The 15,880-nt window shown below is 40.7% G+C and overlaps 1 protein-coding gene across 1 annotated transcript; it reads right to left on the bottom strand.

Moving 5' to 3' along the window:
* Positions 1-366: 366 nt before the first annotated feature.
* On the bottom strand, positions 367-15,633 carry LOC128692550 (glucose dehydrogenase [FAD, quinone]-like). Its single transcript, XM_070090111.1, has 7 exons — positions 15,466-15,633; positions 11,761-11,917; positions 11,139-11,296; positions 4,752-4,929; positions 2,486-2,559; positions 1,850-2,001; positions 367-1,050 (listed from the first exon to the last, which is right to left on the bottom strand). Exons 1-7 carry the CDS (start codon positions 15,508-15,510, stop codon positions 909-911), a joined length of 906 nt encoding a protein of 301 aa, XP_069946212.1. The 5' UTR covers positions 15,511-15,633; the 3' UTR covers positions 367-908.
* Between the last annotated feature and the right edge of the window lie 247 nt (positions 15,634-15,880).

The following is a 15,880-nucleotide window of genomic DNA, read 5'->3' as shown; positions in this document are numbered from 1 at the left end:
TAGTCTCTCTTCATAATTCATATCCCTCAGCTCTGGAACTAGTCTCATTGCATACTTCTGCATTTTCTCCAGTTTCTTAAGCGTCCTAAGGCGTGGATGGCGTGCTGGTGATGCATACTCCAAGATAATGTGAGGGATGAAGTACTCGGAATGACTGTTGAGATTCTTGGAGGCCAGTCTTAGATTTATCAGATGAGCATTGGCTGCAGAGGTTTCTCGGCTGATGTGAGAGACTTGTGATTTGGTAGGTAGTATGCTTACTCCTAGATCTTTTTCTTTGAGAAAGGCGTGTAGTTCTGTTCCCCATCTATTCTTTACGTCTGGTCTTCTTGCCTCATCGCCAGTTTTCATAACTTTGAATTTATTGGGGTTGAATTCAAGCAACAACTTTTTTGACCAACCTTGTGTTATTATTATTATTATTATTATTATAATCAAAAGGAAGACCAACCTTGTAGTTTGTCTAGATCCATTTGCAACCTTTCCCCATCCTCATCTGTTTATAGTCTCACTACTTTTATGTCAACAGTGAACAGACATATATCAGACTTAAAATTCCATTGGGTATGTCATTCACATAACCCAGAAAGAGAATGGTTCCAATACTGAGCCTTGTGGTACACAACCCCTCACCTCTTTTGAGAGGACATCGATGCTATTGAAAGTCTTTATCCACATGTGTACACATTGATTCTGTTATTTATTCTCACACACACCGAGTGCATATGTCATATTTTCCAGTTATTGGTATACACTTAACATAACCAACCATGGTCAGTTTCATTTTTAAGCAATAACTCATGTCAGTTATATCGCGGTCATGGACCGGGCCATGGGGGCGTTGACCCCGGAACACCCTCCAGGGATATTCCAGGTATATTCTAAGGACTGTACTTTTTTAACAAGAATTAAATGGAGATGCCCCAATCTTGCTTAATAAGATCAGCAGCTCTCTCACCAACCATAATGGTTGGTGCGTTGAGGTTGCCAGACACAATCTGCGGCATGATGGAAGCATCCACCACACGTACTCCTGATACTCCTCGTAATCTGTGTGTAAAGATTAACTTGTATGTGATCTTAGAGCTGTTTGGTACAATAATTTAGCATAGTATATGATAGTTTTAGAAGATTTAGACGACTGTAAAATGGATGCAAGACTTCCTTGAAGGAAGGCATCTACTGGAACATTGTAAAAACAATAATTACAATGGAGTTGATTGGCCTAAAGGGTCACCCATGGGTGGGCTTCTTCGAATAATGTTCTATAGGCATAAGTGTGGTTTTGTAAAACATTGGTTTGAGTTGCGAGACATACTCATTAAGACATTTAGGGACTTATTTTAAACTATGAGCATTTTTAAGAAGTGTCTCTAGTGGGTATTTGTCTAACCTATTGTTAAAACCAGCCAGAGTATCTACTTCAGTGATTGGAGCAAAGGCAAGAAGACTGGCGCTTTTTATAGGCGTCAGTGAATGGGACGCCTTTGGGAAGGATACTCCAGTGGCACTGATGACATCGCTTCACTTGTTTACAAACTGAACCTGTGGTCTTCCCTATGTTCTAACTTTCTCAGAACAGAAAGAATATTTGTATAGAAGCTGTTTCAATGTTAATGAACTTAAATACATGAAAATATCTGTTTTTCCCGACATCTACCTGAAGGATATCAAAATACTGTAGGAATAACACTAAGTGCAGAGCAAGAGGCAGATTATGCAGATAATCTAAATTAAACTTCCACAACAGCTCCAAGATTACTTTGTTTAGTTGGCTTGCAACTTTTTGACTGTGCTTTATACTCAGGTATTCAAGACAATAGTAGTTAAAAAAAAAAAGTGCACTTACTTGAGTGTGTGATCAACAACCCCGTAAGGGTCAGAAGGTGGAGCCATCTTGCAGGTACCAGCTGGGTGGAATGTTGTCTGGGCCATGTGTCGAGTGAAGCAAGCCCAGTAACTATCAGATCCATATACTTCCTTCTCACATCCAGGCAAAACCTGAATAATTAAGTATATAACAAGACCAAGCAAGTATGTAATTGTTAATAATACTTAGTAACAGTAATCAGTCACTGCTAATGATTGGTAAAAACTGTCGAATTTACAAAACATTTTAGCTAATGAGGCTATTCAGTTCTCTAGTCTGTAAAAAAAAATTATTACACTAACACAAGAGTTACATCTATCTCTCAAAAACTCATATTAATCATTTTAAAAAACCACGTAAGAAGATTATTCCTAAAATCTGATCTACAATAAACATAAATACAAAATCTATTAAAGTGGTTATATCAAAATCAGTTTGTGATAATGGTTAATTCTCCAAACCTGATGAACGATGTCACTAGAAGTTGGTGGCAATGTTAACTTAGAGACTCATAAATAAAACATATGACATTAATACAAGACTAAATACCAGTTTAAAATAGCATATATTATCAGTAAAACTATATAACTACCAGATTAAAATATGTAAACTTACCGTATCGTAGAATTTGGCTTCGTGATCAATCTTCAGAGCTGACGTGTTGCCAATTGCCAGAGAAAATTTTATACCTGCAAATAATCATAACCAACTAGATTATTGTAAGTGTTATTGGTTTCGGAATGTATTTACATAAATTATGTGTTTGTACACTATTTTGCTGACTTTATAAAGATGTATGAATATCTTATTCAGTTAGTAGGAACTGAATATGTCATACGAATACAAATACAAATTGGGCGAATAAATATTTTCCAAGTTGTACATTTAAATAACAACATGACCAACAGTACAAGAAGAAAAATCATTACGCAGGTTGTCATACATAGTTAGCTACCACCACTTTTTCAGTACGGTCTTGATCCAAGAAAGTTGAGCTTACCTCCCCTGCATGTCCTTTCACTGGCTCAAACCTGGTTAACTGCTATTCTGCAGGCACTTGTATAATCAGTAAGGTGTCAGTGATTCACGTGATGATAAGCATATTTTTGTCAACACTAAAATATGGATGAATGAAGGAAACAGGTGGCGAGGCTTCTCTAAGATTGCTGGTACCCAGCCTGTCCTTCCATGACAAAGATTGCTGGTACCCAGCCTGTCCTTCCATGACAAAGATTGCTGGTACCCAGCCTGTCCTTCCATGACAAAGATTGCTGGTACCCAGCCTGTCCTTCCATGACAAAGATTGCTGGTACCCAGCCTGGCCTTCCATGACAAAGATTGCTGGTACCCAGCCTGGTCTTCCATGACAAAGATTGCTGGTACCCAGCCTGGTCTTCCATGACAAAGATTGCTGGTACCCAGCCTGGCCTTCCATGACAAAGATTGCTGGTACCCAGCCTGTCCTTCCATGACAAAGATTGCTGGTACCCAGCCTGTCCTTCCATGACAAAGATTGCTGGTACCCAGCCTGTCCTTCCATGACAAAGATTGCTGGTACCCAGCCTGGCCTTCCATGACAAAGATTGCTGGTACCCAGCCTGGCCTTCCATGACAAAGATTGCTGGTACCCAGCCTGGCCTTCCATGACAAAGATTGCTGGTACCCAGCCTGGCCTTCCATGATAAAGATTGCTGGTACCCAGCCTGTCCTTCCATGACAAAGATTGCTGGTACCCAGCCTGGCCTTCCATGACAAAGATTGCTGGTACCCAGCCTGTCCTTCCATGACAAAGATTGCTGGTACCCAGCCTGGCCTTCCATGATAAAGATTGCTGGTACCCAGCCTGTCCTTCCATGACAAAGATTGCTGGTACCCAGCCTGGCCTTCCATGACAAAGATTGCTGGTACCCAGCCTGTCCTTCCATGACAAAGATTGCTGGTACCCAGCCTGGCCTTCCATGACAAAGATTGCTGGTACCCAGCCTGTCCTTCCATGACAAAGATTGCTGGTACCCAGCCTGGTCTTCCATGAATAAGAGTACTGGTATCCAGCATGGACTTCCATGACAAAGATTACTGGTATCCAGCATGGACTTCCATGACTATGAGTACTGGTATTCAACCTGATGTAGACTCTCTCTTTGATGTAGACTCTCTCTATGATGTAGACTCTCTTTGATGTAGACTCTCTCTATGATGTAGACTCTCTTTGATGTAGACTCTCTCTTTGATGTAGACTCTCTTTGATGTAGACTCTGTCTACGATGTAGACTCTCTCTTTGATGTAGACTCTCTCTTTGATGAAGACTCTCTCTACGATGTAGACTCTGTCTACAATGTAGACTCTCTCTATGATGTAGACTCTGTCTACAATGTAGACTCTCTCTTTGACTTTTTGTCATCGACTCTTTTATTACAACATGGTTCATTATGTTTTCCTTATACCGCTCCTGCTGCCCTTATTGACTATGTCTCTTACACTAGTAACTCTGCTCTATCATCTTCCTGTAGGGTTTAGAGCTTATTTCTGATTGTAATAATAATTAATTATAATAAAATAAATAACATTATTATTATTATCATTATTATTATTATTATTATTATTATTATTATTATTATTATTATTATTATTATTATTATTATTATTATTATTATTATTATTATTATCGGTAGATTAAGATGCCTGTTCTATACTGCAGGACTGGCTATAAAGAAAAATAAATCACGTTGAATTTAATCACACAGCAGCAATAATAATCCCAGTATGTGAAGGCTCTCTAAGGTACTGTATAACCCCTGTAAGTTAACACCTCTGATTACACTAAAAAAAATAATTTAGAACAGAATTAGCAATTACGATAAACGAATGTCAGCGACTTACCCCGTATGAAGGTGGTGACATCATCAGGATGGCTCAGGAAGTTAGGGTCAATGAGTGGAGGGTCACGAGGGTTTCTTGACCTCAGCCGTACGGTTCCCCGGCTCTTTGGTCGAGTCAGCATGGGCCCAATGTTGAACCCCTGCTGACCTTTAATTGGGCCAAAATATCTATGGAAGAACTATGGGAGTTTGAGCAGATGGGATAATTATTAATTAGGGGGATGTATTAAAATATTAGGTTGATACAGCGCCTGGGAAAACAGCAGACAATTACGGTGTTCGTCATTAAAATATGTAGGCCTTCTCTTAAACCATGACCACAAAATACATTAAAGTCTGTAGGTCCTCTCTTAAACCACGACCACAAAATACATTAAAGTATTTCGGTCCTCTCTTAAACAACGACCACAAAATACATTAAAGTATTTCGGTCTTCTCTTAAACCACGACCACAAAATACATTAAAGTATTTCGGTCCTCTCTTAAACCACGACCACAAAATAGGTTGTTCCTTGAGGGTTAGGACATCCTCTAACTATCTTTTAAGTGACTAATGCGCATTCTTCAGTTTCATGGGGTAAATTCCCCCATGACTTACAGGTGGCGTGCTCCAGCTGTGGAGTGGCCTGATATCCTATCCCTAGTAAATTTTTCACAACCCGGAGGTTCTGAATGGGGTTCAAGTCTTGGCCAGATATCGAAGTAAGCTTCCTCACAGTCAAGAAGCCACTGAACGATAGATTTCGCAGTGTAGCAAGGAGCACTGTCTTTCATGAAATCTTTGCACCACACTTTGTGAAGGATTCTGGCAAATGAGCACAGAGCAATTCTAGGTACACTACACCGTGCAGACGTGCTGCGCAGTAGCTCCTGATTGAGTTGGCTTTTGCGCAGTGTTGACGTGTACTTAGCTCTGTGAAGACCTGTTTGCGCGCTCTCTACGAATTGAAGCAAGATGCCCTCCATCGAGCAACTTTACCAACAGCTTAAGGATGAATTGAGGATGGTGAAGATGAAGATTCGGCGACTGACCGAGGAAAACAAGAAGATTCGTAGTAGTCCTCCTGTTTTGAGTCCTCAGGTCAAGAAGGGAAACTGGTCAGTGGCTGGACACCACGGAACGAAGTTGACGATCAAGAAGACGAATGGAAAGGTAGAAACGATGAAGAAGAAAGAGTCTGCCGTGGAAACTGTTGTGGAAACATCTAATACATTCTCAGTGCTACCCGACGAATGTGAGTCGACTACTGGGAACAACACGACGAACGACACCAAGGAAGGTAAGAATATTGTTGTTGTTGGGGATAGCCAAGTTAGGTATATGGATAGGGCGTTCTGCTTGAAGGACAGGAGTAGGAGACAGAGAGTTTGCTTTCCTGGGGCTGGTATGGAGGATATTGTTAGCCGTCTGGATTACATCATGAGAGGTAATGGGAGCAATCCTATTATCTGTCTCAGTGCTGGAGGCAACGATGTTGGCAGATGTAGGAGTGAAGACCTGATTAGCAGGTATAGGTCAGCAATAGAAATAATTAGGAGTAAGGGTGGGAAGCCTGTCATATGTGGTATTTTGCCAAGGAGAGGAGTTGGAAATGAATGGTTGTCCAGGGCAATTGGTGTCAATTGCTGGCTGGACAAATACTGTAAGGAAAATGCGGTAACATTCATTGACAACTGGGACCTCTTCTATGGCAGAAATGACATGTATGCCAGGGATGGGGTTCACTTATCTAGGTCTGGGGTGGTAGCACTGGCAACTGCAGTGGAGGGAGCAGTTAGGACTTTAAACTAGGAATAGTTAGTGGCAGGAAAACAGTGAAGTCCCAGTGTAGTAATATTACGAGTTCTAGGGGAACTAGTAATAAGCAGAACGAGGTATATATTGAAAAGCCAGGGACTTTGGATGATAAGGACAGTAATAGGTTTAGTAGAAAAACAGAAATGAGCAGGAAGGGTAAAGAGAAAGGAGAGTCTTTCAATGTTTATTATGCTAATTGCCGTATTGCTAGGAATAAGATGGACGAGTTGAGATTAGTTGCTAGTGCAGGTAACATTGATGTATTTGCCTTAACTGAGACGTGGTTTAATTCAAAAAGTCGGGACATGCCTGCGGAATGTCATATTCAGGGTTTTAAATTGTTCCAAGTAGATAGAAGTATCGGGAAGGGGGGTGGGGTGGCATTGTATGTCCGAGATCGTGATGAATGGTTTGAAAAACCGACAAGTTGAAGATTGAGACACTTATGCAGCATATGGGAATCTTTATTCAGGAAACGTTTCGCCACACAGTGGCTTCATCAGTCCAATACAAAGAGGAAGGCGTAAGGAGAGGAGGAGTATGAGGTAATCAGTCCCTCAGCCTGGAGTCGATGTGTTCAGTCCATCAATCTTGTAGAATGTACAGCATAGGGCCGTAGACGTGGCTTATGTACTGTAGTGAGGTGAGGTGAAGCAGGCGGAGGCGGGGTCATAGTGGTACCATCCACTAGTCGAAGTAGGTCTTCGTCCAAAGGTTGAACAAGTGTTGAAGAATTCTTTGTAACAAGATCCCATGATGCTGCAGTGTCTGACAGTTGTGATGAATGGTTTGAAAAACCGACAAGTTGAAGATTAAGACACTTATGCAGCATATGGGAATCTTTATTCAGGAAACGTTTCGCCACACAGTGGCTTCATCAGTCCAATACAAAGAGGAAGGCGTAAGGAGAGGAGGAGTATGAGGTAATCAGTCCCTCAGCCTGGAGTCGATGTGTTCAGTCCATCAATCTTGTAGAATGTACAGCATAGGGCCGTAGACGTGGCTTATGTACTGTTCAATCTTTGGACGAAGACCTACTTCGACTAGTGGATGGTACCACTATGACCCCGCCTCCGCCTGCTTCACCTCACCTCACTACAGTACATAAGCCACGTCTACGGCCCTATGCTGTACATTCTACAAGATTGATGGACTGAACACATCGACTCCAGGCTGAGGGACTGATTACCTCATACTCCTCCTCTCCTTACGCCTTCCTCTTTGTATTGGACTGATGAAGCCACTGTGTGGCGAAACGTTTCCTGAATAAAGATTCCCATATGCTGCATAAGTGTCTCAATCTTCAACATGTCCGAGATCGCTTGAACTGTTGCATAAAAGCGGGTATTAAGTCTGAAGTAACACTATGAAATTAAAGTTGCTAGGGATTCTAAAACTAACCCAAAAAAAATTTTCCAGGTCTATAGAACAAAAGTTAGAGATAAGATAGGTCCCCTTAAAAATAACTATGGGCACCTTACTGACAAAGAGAATGAAATGTGCTTGATTTTTAATAATTATTTTCTCTCAGGTTTTTACACAGGAAGACACTAACAATATTCCAGTAATTAATTTTTATAGTGGGCCAGAAGAAGATAAATTATGTAACATCACAGTCACTAGTGAGATGGTTGTGAAGCAGATAGACAGACTGAAGCAAAATAAGTCGCCGGGTCCTGATGAGGTTTTTTCAAGGGTTCTTAAGGAATGCAAAATGGAACTCTGTGAACCATTAACTAATATTTTTAATTTATCTCTTCAAACAGGTGTAGTGTCTGATATGTGGAAGATGGCTAATGTAATTCCTATTTTTAAAACAGGGGACAAATCGTTACCGTCAAATTACCGCCCAATAAGCCTGACCTCAATTGTAGGCAAATTACTAGAGTCAATTATAGCTGAGATTATAAGAAGCCATCTCGATAAGCATAGCTTGATTAATGATACTCAGCATGGATTCGCAAGAGGCCGGTCTTGTCTAACTAATTTATTAACTTTCTTCAGTAAAGCTTTTGAGGCTGTTGACCACGATAAAGAATTTGATATTATTTACTTAGATTTTAGTAAGGTTTTTGATAGAGTTCCGCACCATAGACTGTTAAAGAAAGTGGCAGCTCATGGCATTGGGGGAAAAGTGCTCTCGTGGATCGAGTCATGGCTCACTGACAGGAAGCAGAGAGTGTCCATAAATGGGGGTTAAATCCGAGTGGGGATCTGTAACAAGTGGCGTTCCACAGGGATCAGTCTTGGGCCCGTTGTTGTTTATAATATATATCAATGATCTTGATGAGGGAATTACTAGTGATATGAGCAAATTCGCCGATGACACAAAGATAGGTAGGATAATTGATTCAAACGTAGATATTATGGAACTTCAGGAGGATTTAAACAAACTCTATTCTTGGTCAGAAAAGTGGCAGATGCAGTTCAATGTAGATAAATGCAAGGTTCTGAAGCTTGGGAGTGCCCATAATCCTAGTACTTATAAGTTAAATGATGTAGAACTTAGCCATACAGATTGCGAAAAGGACTTGGGGGTTATGGTAAGCAGCAACCTTAAACCAAGACAGCAATGCCTAAGAGTACGTAATAAGGCAAATAGATTACTCGGATTTATATCAAGAAGTGTAAACAACAGAAGTCCAGAGGTCATACTGCAGCTTTATACATCATTAGTAAGGCCTCACCCAGATTATGCAGCTCAGTTCTGGTCTCCATATTACAGAATGGACATTAATTCGTTAGAAAACATTCAGCGTAGGATGACTAAATTAATACATAGCATTAGAAATCTTCCTTATGAAGAAAGATTGAAGACTCTTAAGTTACATTCACTTGTTAGACGAAGAATGAGGGGAGACCTGATCGAAGTGTATAAGTGGAAGATAGGTATTAATAAAGGGGATATTAATAAGGTCTTGAGGATGTCTCTCCAAGAGAGAACCCTCAGTAATGGATTTAAATTAGACAAGTTTAGATTTAGAAAGGACATAGGAAAGTATTGGTTTGGAAATAGGGTAGTTGATGAGTGGAACAGTCTACCTAGTTGGGTTATTGAGGCTGGGACTTTGGGTAGTTTCAAATTTAGGTTGGATAAGTACATGAGTGGGAGGGGTTGGATTTGAGTGGGACTTTCACATCAGAGCTTATTTCTTGCGTAGCATTGAAAATTGGGTTGGGCAAATGTTTTGTTAGTGGGATGAATTGTAAAGGACCTGCCTAGTATGGGCCAACAGGCCTCCTGCAGTGTTCCTCCTTTCTTATGTTCTTATGTTCTTATAGTTTATGTTAGTGGAGACTTTTTTCTTGGTTCCTCTCGATGTGTTTTAATAATAATAATAATAATAATAATAATAATAATAATAATAATAATAATAATAATAATAATAATAATATATTTCTACAAGTACATGTACAAGGTATATAGGCTTAGCTGACATCAGTGACACACTACTATAATAGAAAGCCGCTTGTTATGCTGAGGATTTCGGGCAAATTAAGTCAGTCCCAGGATGCGACCCACACCAGTCGACTAACACCCAGGTACCCATTTTACTGATGAGGATCATAGACAACCTGTGTCTGGAAACACGCCCAATGCTTCTACTCTCGTCGGGAATCGAACCCAGACTCTCGCCGTGGGAAGCGAGAGCTTTAGCAACCAGGCCACTAATTTGGGCACTATTTTTGATGTGGACATGTCATCAACACTCTTCAAAGGACTGACACAACCAGGCCCTCACTGAAAGCTCACACACATCCATGGCTTCTATCATTTGTTTCTTTAGAAGGCTTCCTTATGTGATCCAATGTTCTGTGCAATTGTCTCTTGAGTCAGTGACTTCTTACCATATTAATTTGACAGTGGCCAAATATATCCGACAACTTCAGCACTCAAGACTACACAGCGCATTTCCAACGTCAGCATTACTTTTTGTCTGGCCAAGACACCTACCAAGATGGGGTATTAGTGTCGACAAAGTATGAAGGTTACTTTCCACCCAGCACATTGTAATGACGAGCACTGCAGATTCAATCCATGGAAGGGATAGGCCCATTCCTTGGATCATGACCCTTTTACTGGAATCAAATAGCTTTCCTTGAGGGGATGGCAAGATGGTGTACTGGGAAAGGAGGAAGGAGAAATATCAAGAACACTTCAAGAAGTGTGAGGGAGACTTAAAGCTGATGAAGAGATCTTAATTTGAAGGAACTTGAGCTATCTTTCTTTCCTTGGATCAGACCTGATTACCTCTCATTCCTCAGGTACTGTATGGCACCTATGGGTTTAGTATCACCATTATTATTATACAAAGGAGGAAGAACAAACAACTTACGAAGTAAGACTAGTCAATGTGAGCATTTACTGTAGCAGGTTGTATGTTATTATGACACGCAGCATAAGTTATTTTTGTTAAACAAATATTTTCCTCCTCAATGTGAGCTTTGTTAATCCAGTTACTAACTGATAAAACTCACAGAAAGTGAAATATAAGATTGACAATGTTCACAGCTCGCAAAACAGATGAAAAAGGCTACCAAGGGGCAAAACATGTCTCATGAAGCTGATGACGTCAGTGATAAACTTACATCTCTCCTGAAGCCGATGATGTCAGTGATGAAGAGACCATCATCAAGAGCCGGAGTGCCGGATATGAAGAGGTACTGAAGGTCAGGCCAATAGGGGTCACCCACCTCAGCCAGGCTCCAGGCATTGGCCTCCACTCCCAGTGGACTTGTTAAAGGACCTGGTGAGTAAACACGCGCCATCAGTTACAGCAGCTGTACCTAACATGACTTGTGGCTCAGTTGTTTGCTAGTATAATCATACGTACTCTCAAAAAATTTAACAAACTAACTTTATATGGGTCAGGATATCTAGAAGTAAGACAGTTTCCACTAAATGTAATGGATGTTTCCTTGAGGGACCTTACCCTTCAAACATTTTTGTGCCAAAATAGAGTTAGCAAACTCCACTAGTCTTGCTAAAATTCATGTAATATTATTTAGCCTAATTATACTCAGTCTATCTTAGGTCAGCTTAAATTTGGTTAGAATCACTTAACGTTAATGAAATACATAAATTTCGTGATGTTAATTTTTCGTTGAGTTATTCCAAAAAATAATTTACACTGTCCAAACTATCATTGCTTCATGGGCCAAGTTCACAAGCTCTTATAAAATAGCACAACTATAAAGAATAGTAATGAACCTTGTCTGTTGTTGAGGTAGTTTTTGATGTGCACAGGACTGACTAGATTGAAGAGATTGACACCAGATCCTGGCTTAACTGTCCAGGTGAGGCCAAAGATGGAGGGATGATCCTGCAGGTTGCTGCCCACTCCAGGCAGGTCAACCACCACTGGTATCTGTCATGAAGAAACAACGTCTGAATTTGTGAGGCAAATATTGGTGTGAGAATGATGTAATCTCCTTCCATTTACACACTGCTCATCGCAAACTGAAAACTGCAAGTAGCAAGGTGTAATTCAGAGATTAATATGGCGTTAAAGACTAAGGATTGCGAACGTCCCCTCGACTTAGAGATTATTTTGGGGTGTAAATTTTTTATTTGGGAAAAAAAATAAGTAACTTTACTAATTGTGGAGAAATTCATTTATGGAGTAGTTTAATTACAATGTGGTAGTAGTAGTTTCGAAGATTTACTTGGGTTAATAACTCAGGACAACCCAAGGAAACCAATCGCTGAAGCTTATTTGCAGTGAGACCCTATCCCCAGCATGCAACTGTGAACAGTCGCCTACTACCCATGTACCTATTTATTGTTAATGCCAGGAAACAAGGGCAACATACCCAACCTTTCTCCTCGTGGCGATATTGTACCCATATCTTTAAATGCTAAAACAATTGACAAACTATACAAACAGATTGAAAGATAATTCCCTCTTACATCACTTCCCTTTTCAGTATGTACTGCCTTCACAGCCACCAACATTAATTACCAACTTAATCTAACTTTGGTAAAACTAATCTCATGTACTTTAACTTAATTCCACCCGATCTATTTGAGGTTAGCTTAAATTAGTATTACACTAGAGTATTGAACATCAATGAAAAATATATCAATTTCCCTGTGTTCATCAGCGAAGTACATTCAGCTTGTCTGAGACAACATTCAGCTTGTCTGAGACAACATTCAGCTTGTCTGAGACAACATTCAGCTTGTCTGAGACAACATTCAGCTTGTCTGAGACAACATTCAGCTTGTCTGAGACAACATTCAGCTTGTCTGAGACAACATTCAGCTTGTCTGAGACAACATTCAGCTTGTCTGAGACAACATTCAGCTTGTCTGAGACAACATTCAGCTTGTCTGAGACAACATTCAGCTTGTCTGAGACAACATTCAGCTTGTCTGAGACAACATTCAGCTTGTCTGAGACAACATTCAGCTTGTCTGAGACAACATTCAGCTTGTCTGAGACAACATTCAGCTTGTCTGAGACAACATTCAGCTTGTCTGAGACAACATTCAGCTTGTCTGAGACAACATTCAGCTTGTCTGAGACAACATTCAGCTTGTCTGAGACAACATTCAGCTTGTCTGAGACAACATTCAGCTTGTCTGAGACAACATTCAGCTTGTCTGAGACAACATTCAGCTTGTCTGAGACAACATTCAGCTTGTCTGAGACAACATTCAGCTTGTCTGAGACAACATTCAGCTTGTCTGAGACAACATTCAGCTTGTCTGAGACAACATTCAGCTTGTCTGAGACAACATTCAGCTTGTCTGAGACAACATTCAGCTTGTCTGAGACAACATTCAGCTTGTCTGAGACAACATTCAGCTTGTCTGAGACAACATTCAGCTTGTCTTAGACAACATTCAGCTTGTCTGAGACAACATTCAGCTTGTCTGAGACAACATTCAGCTTGTCTGAGACAACATTCAGCTTGTCTGAGACAACATTTAGCTTGTCTGAGACAACATTCAGCTTGTCTGAGACAACATTCAGCTTGTCTGAGACAACATTCAGCTTGTCTGAGACAACATTTAGCTTGTCTGAGACAACATTCAGCTTGTCTGAGACAACATTCAGCTTGTCTGAGACAACATTCAGCTTGTCTGAGACAACATTCAGCTTGTCTGAGACAACATTCAGCTTGTCTGAGACAACATTCAGCTTGTCTGAGACAACATTCAGCTTGTCTGAGACAACATTCAGCTTGTCTGAGACAACATTCAGCTTGTCTGAGACAACATTCAGCTTGTCTGAGACAACATTCAGCTTGTCTGAGACAACATTCAGCTTGTCTGAGACAACATTCAGCTTGTCTGAGACAACATTCAGCTTGTCTGAGACAACATTCAGCTTGTCTGAGACAACATTCAGCTTGTCTGAGACAACATTCAGCTTGTCTGAGACAACATTCAGCTTGTCTGAGACAACATTCAGCTTGTCTGAGACAACATTCAGCTTGTCTGAGACAACATTCAGCTTGTCTGAGACAACATTCAGCTTGTCTGAGACAACATTCAGCTTGTCTGAGACAACATTCAGCTTGTCTGAGACAACATTCAGCTTGTCTTAGACAACATTCAGCTTGTCTGAGACAACATTCAGCTTGTCTGAGACAACATTCAGCTTGTCTGAGACAACATTTAGCTTGTCTGAGACAACATTTAGCTTGTCTGAGACAACATTCAGCTTGTCTGAGACAACATTCAGGTTGTCTGAGACAACATTCAGGTTGTCTGAGACAACATTCAGGTTGTCTGAGACAACATTCAGCTTGTCTGAGACAACATTCAGCTTGTCTGAGACAACATTCAGCTTGTCTGAGACAACATTCAGCTTGTCTGAGACAACATTTAGCTTGTCTGAGACAACATTCAGCTTGTCTGAGACAACATTTAGCTTGTCTGAGACAACATTCAGCTTGTCTGAGACAAAATTTAGCTTGTCTGAGACAACATTCAGCTTGTCTGAGACAACATTTAGCTTGTCTGAGACAACATTCAGCTTGTCTGAGACAACATTCAGCTTGTCTGAGACAACATTCAGCTTGTCTGAGACAACATTCAGCTTGTCTGAGACAACATTCAGCTTGTCTGAGACAACATTCAGCTTGTCTGAGACAACATTCAGCTTGTCTGAGACAACATTCAGCTTGTCTGAGACAACATTCAGCTTGTCTGAGACAACATTCAGCTTGTCTGAGACAACATTCAGCTTATCTGAGACAACATTCAGATTGTCTGAGACAACATTCAGCTTGTCTGAGACAACATTCAGCTTGTCTGAGACAACACTCAGCTTGTCTGAGACAACATTCAGCTTGTCTGAGACAACATTCAGCTTATCTGAGACAACATTCAGCTTGTCTGAGACAACATTCAGCTTGTCTGAGACAACATTCAGCTTGTCTGAGACAACATTCAGCTTGTCTGAGACAACATTTAGCTTGTCTGAGACAACATTCAGCTTGTCTGAGACAACATTTAGCTTGTCTGAGACAACATTCAGCTTGTCTGAGACAACATTTAGCTTGTCTGAGACAACATTTAGCTTGTCTGAGACAACATTCAGCTTGTCTGAGACAACATTCAGCTTGTCTGAGACAACATTCAGCTTGTCTGAGACAACATTCAGCTTGTCTGAGACAACATTCAGCTTGTCTGAGACAACATTTAGCTTGTCTGAGACAACATTCAGCTTGTCTGAGACAACATTCAGCTTGTCTGAGACAACATTCAGCTTGTCTGAGACAACATTCAGCTTGTCTGAGACAACATTCAGCTTGTCTTAGACAACATTCAGCTTGTCTGAGACAACATTCAGCTTGTCTGAGACAACATTCAGCTTGTCTGAGACAACACTCGCCACTTTATAAGAAAAAATCACAATTTCTATATATAAAAAAAGCACGTCAGTATTAGAGCATTACTGACCCCATGCTGAGTGAGGTGCTGAGCCGGGCCGATACCTGACACCATCAGCAGGTGAGGGGAACCAACAGCTCCTGCTGACACTATCACTTCTCGCCGTGCCAACACTTTGCGAACCTGCAACACAAAGACCAGTGATTTTGTTAAATGACTTTGGTACTCGCTCCCATACTTAATCTTAACGGCGGTAGATCAGAGATTACGCAGACAACTCATTACAACTGTACTCGGATGAGTACAGTAATGGTAGCTTAGCTACCATTAACTGGCTACACTGTTCATGGACCCATTAGGTGCTTCCGTTATCTTGGTAATATGGGATGGATACTGGTATGGACAGTACTCAAAAGATTACAGAGGTGCAACTCATTATGACTAGATCAAAAATAAATAGCAGATCATTACCACTATAACTTGC

Source organism: Cherax quadricarinatus, chromosome 30 (assembly GCF_038502225.1).
Source record: "Cherax quadricarinatus isolate ZL_2023a chromosome 30, ASM3850222v1, whole genome shotgun sequence".
Taxonomy (NCBI): Eukaryota; Metazoa; Arthropoda; class Malacostraca; order Decapoda; family Parastacidae; genus Cherax; species Cherax quadricarinatus.
This window is presented reverse-complemented; position numbering and strand designations above follow the sequence as displayed.

What these genes read in the sequence shown, in the direction of transcription:
- LOC128692550 (XM_070090111.1), bottom strand. Translation starts at nt 15,510, where the DNA reads ATGGTGTCAGGTATCGGCCCGGCTCAGCACCTCACTCAGCATGGG. An exon ending in AAGCCAAATTCTACGATACG is followed by an intron (nt 2,002 to 2,485) that starts GTAAGTTTACAT and finishes TTAATTATTCAG; the next exon opens with GTTTTGCCTGGATGTGAGAA. An exon ending in GTTGTTGATCACACACTCAA is followed by an intron (nt 1,051 to 1,849) that starts GTAAGTGCACTT and finishes CTTTACACACAG; the next exon opens with ATTACGAGGAGTATCAGGAG.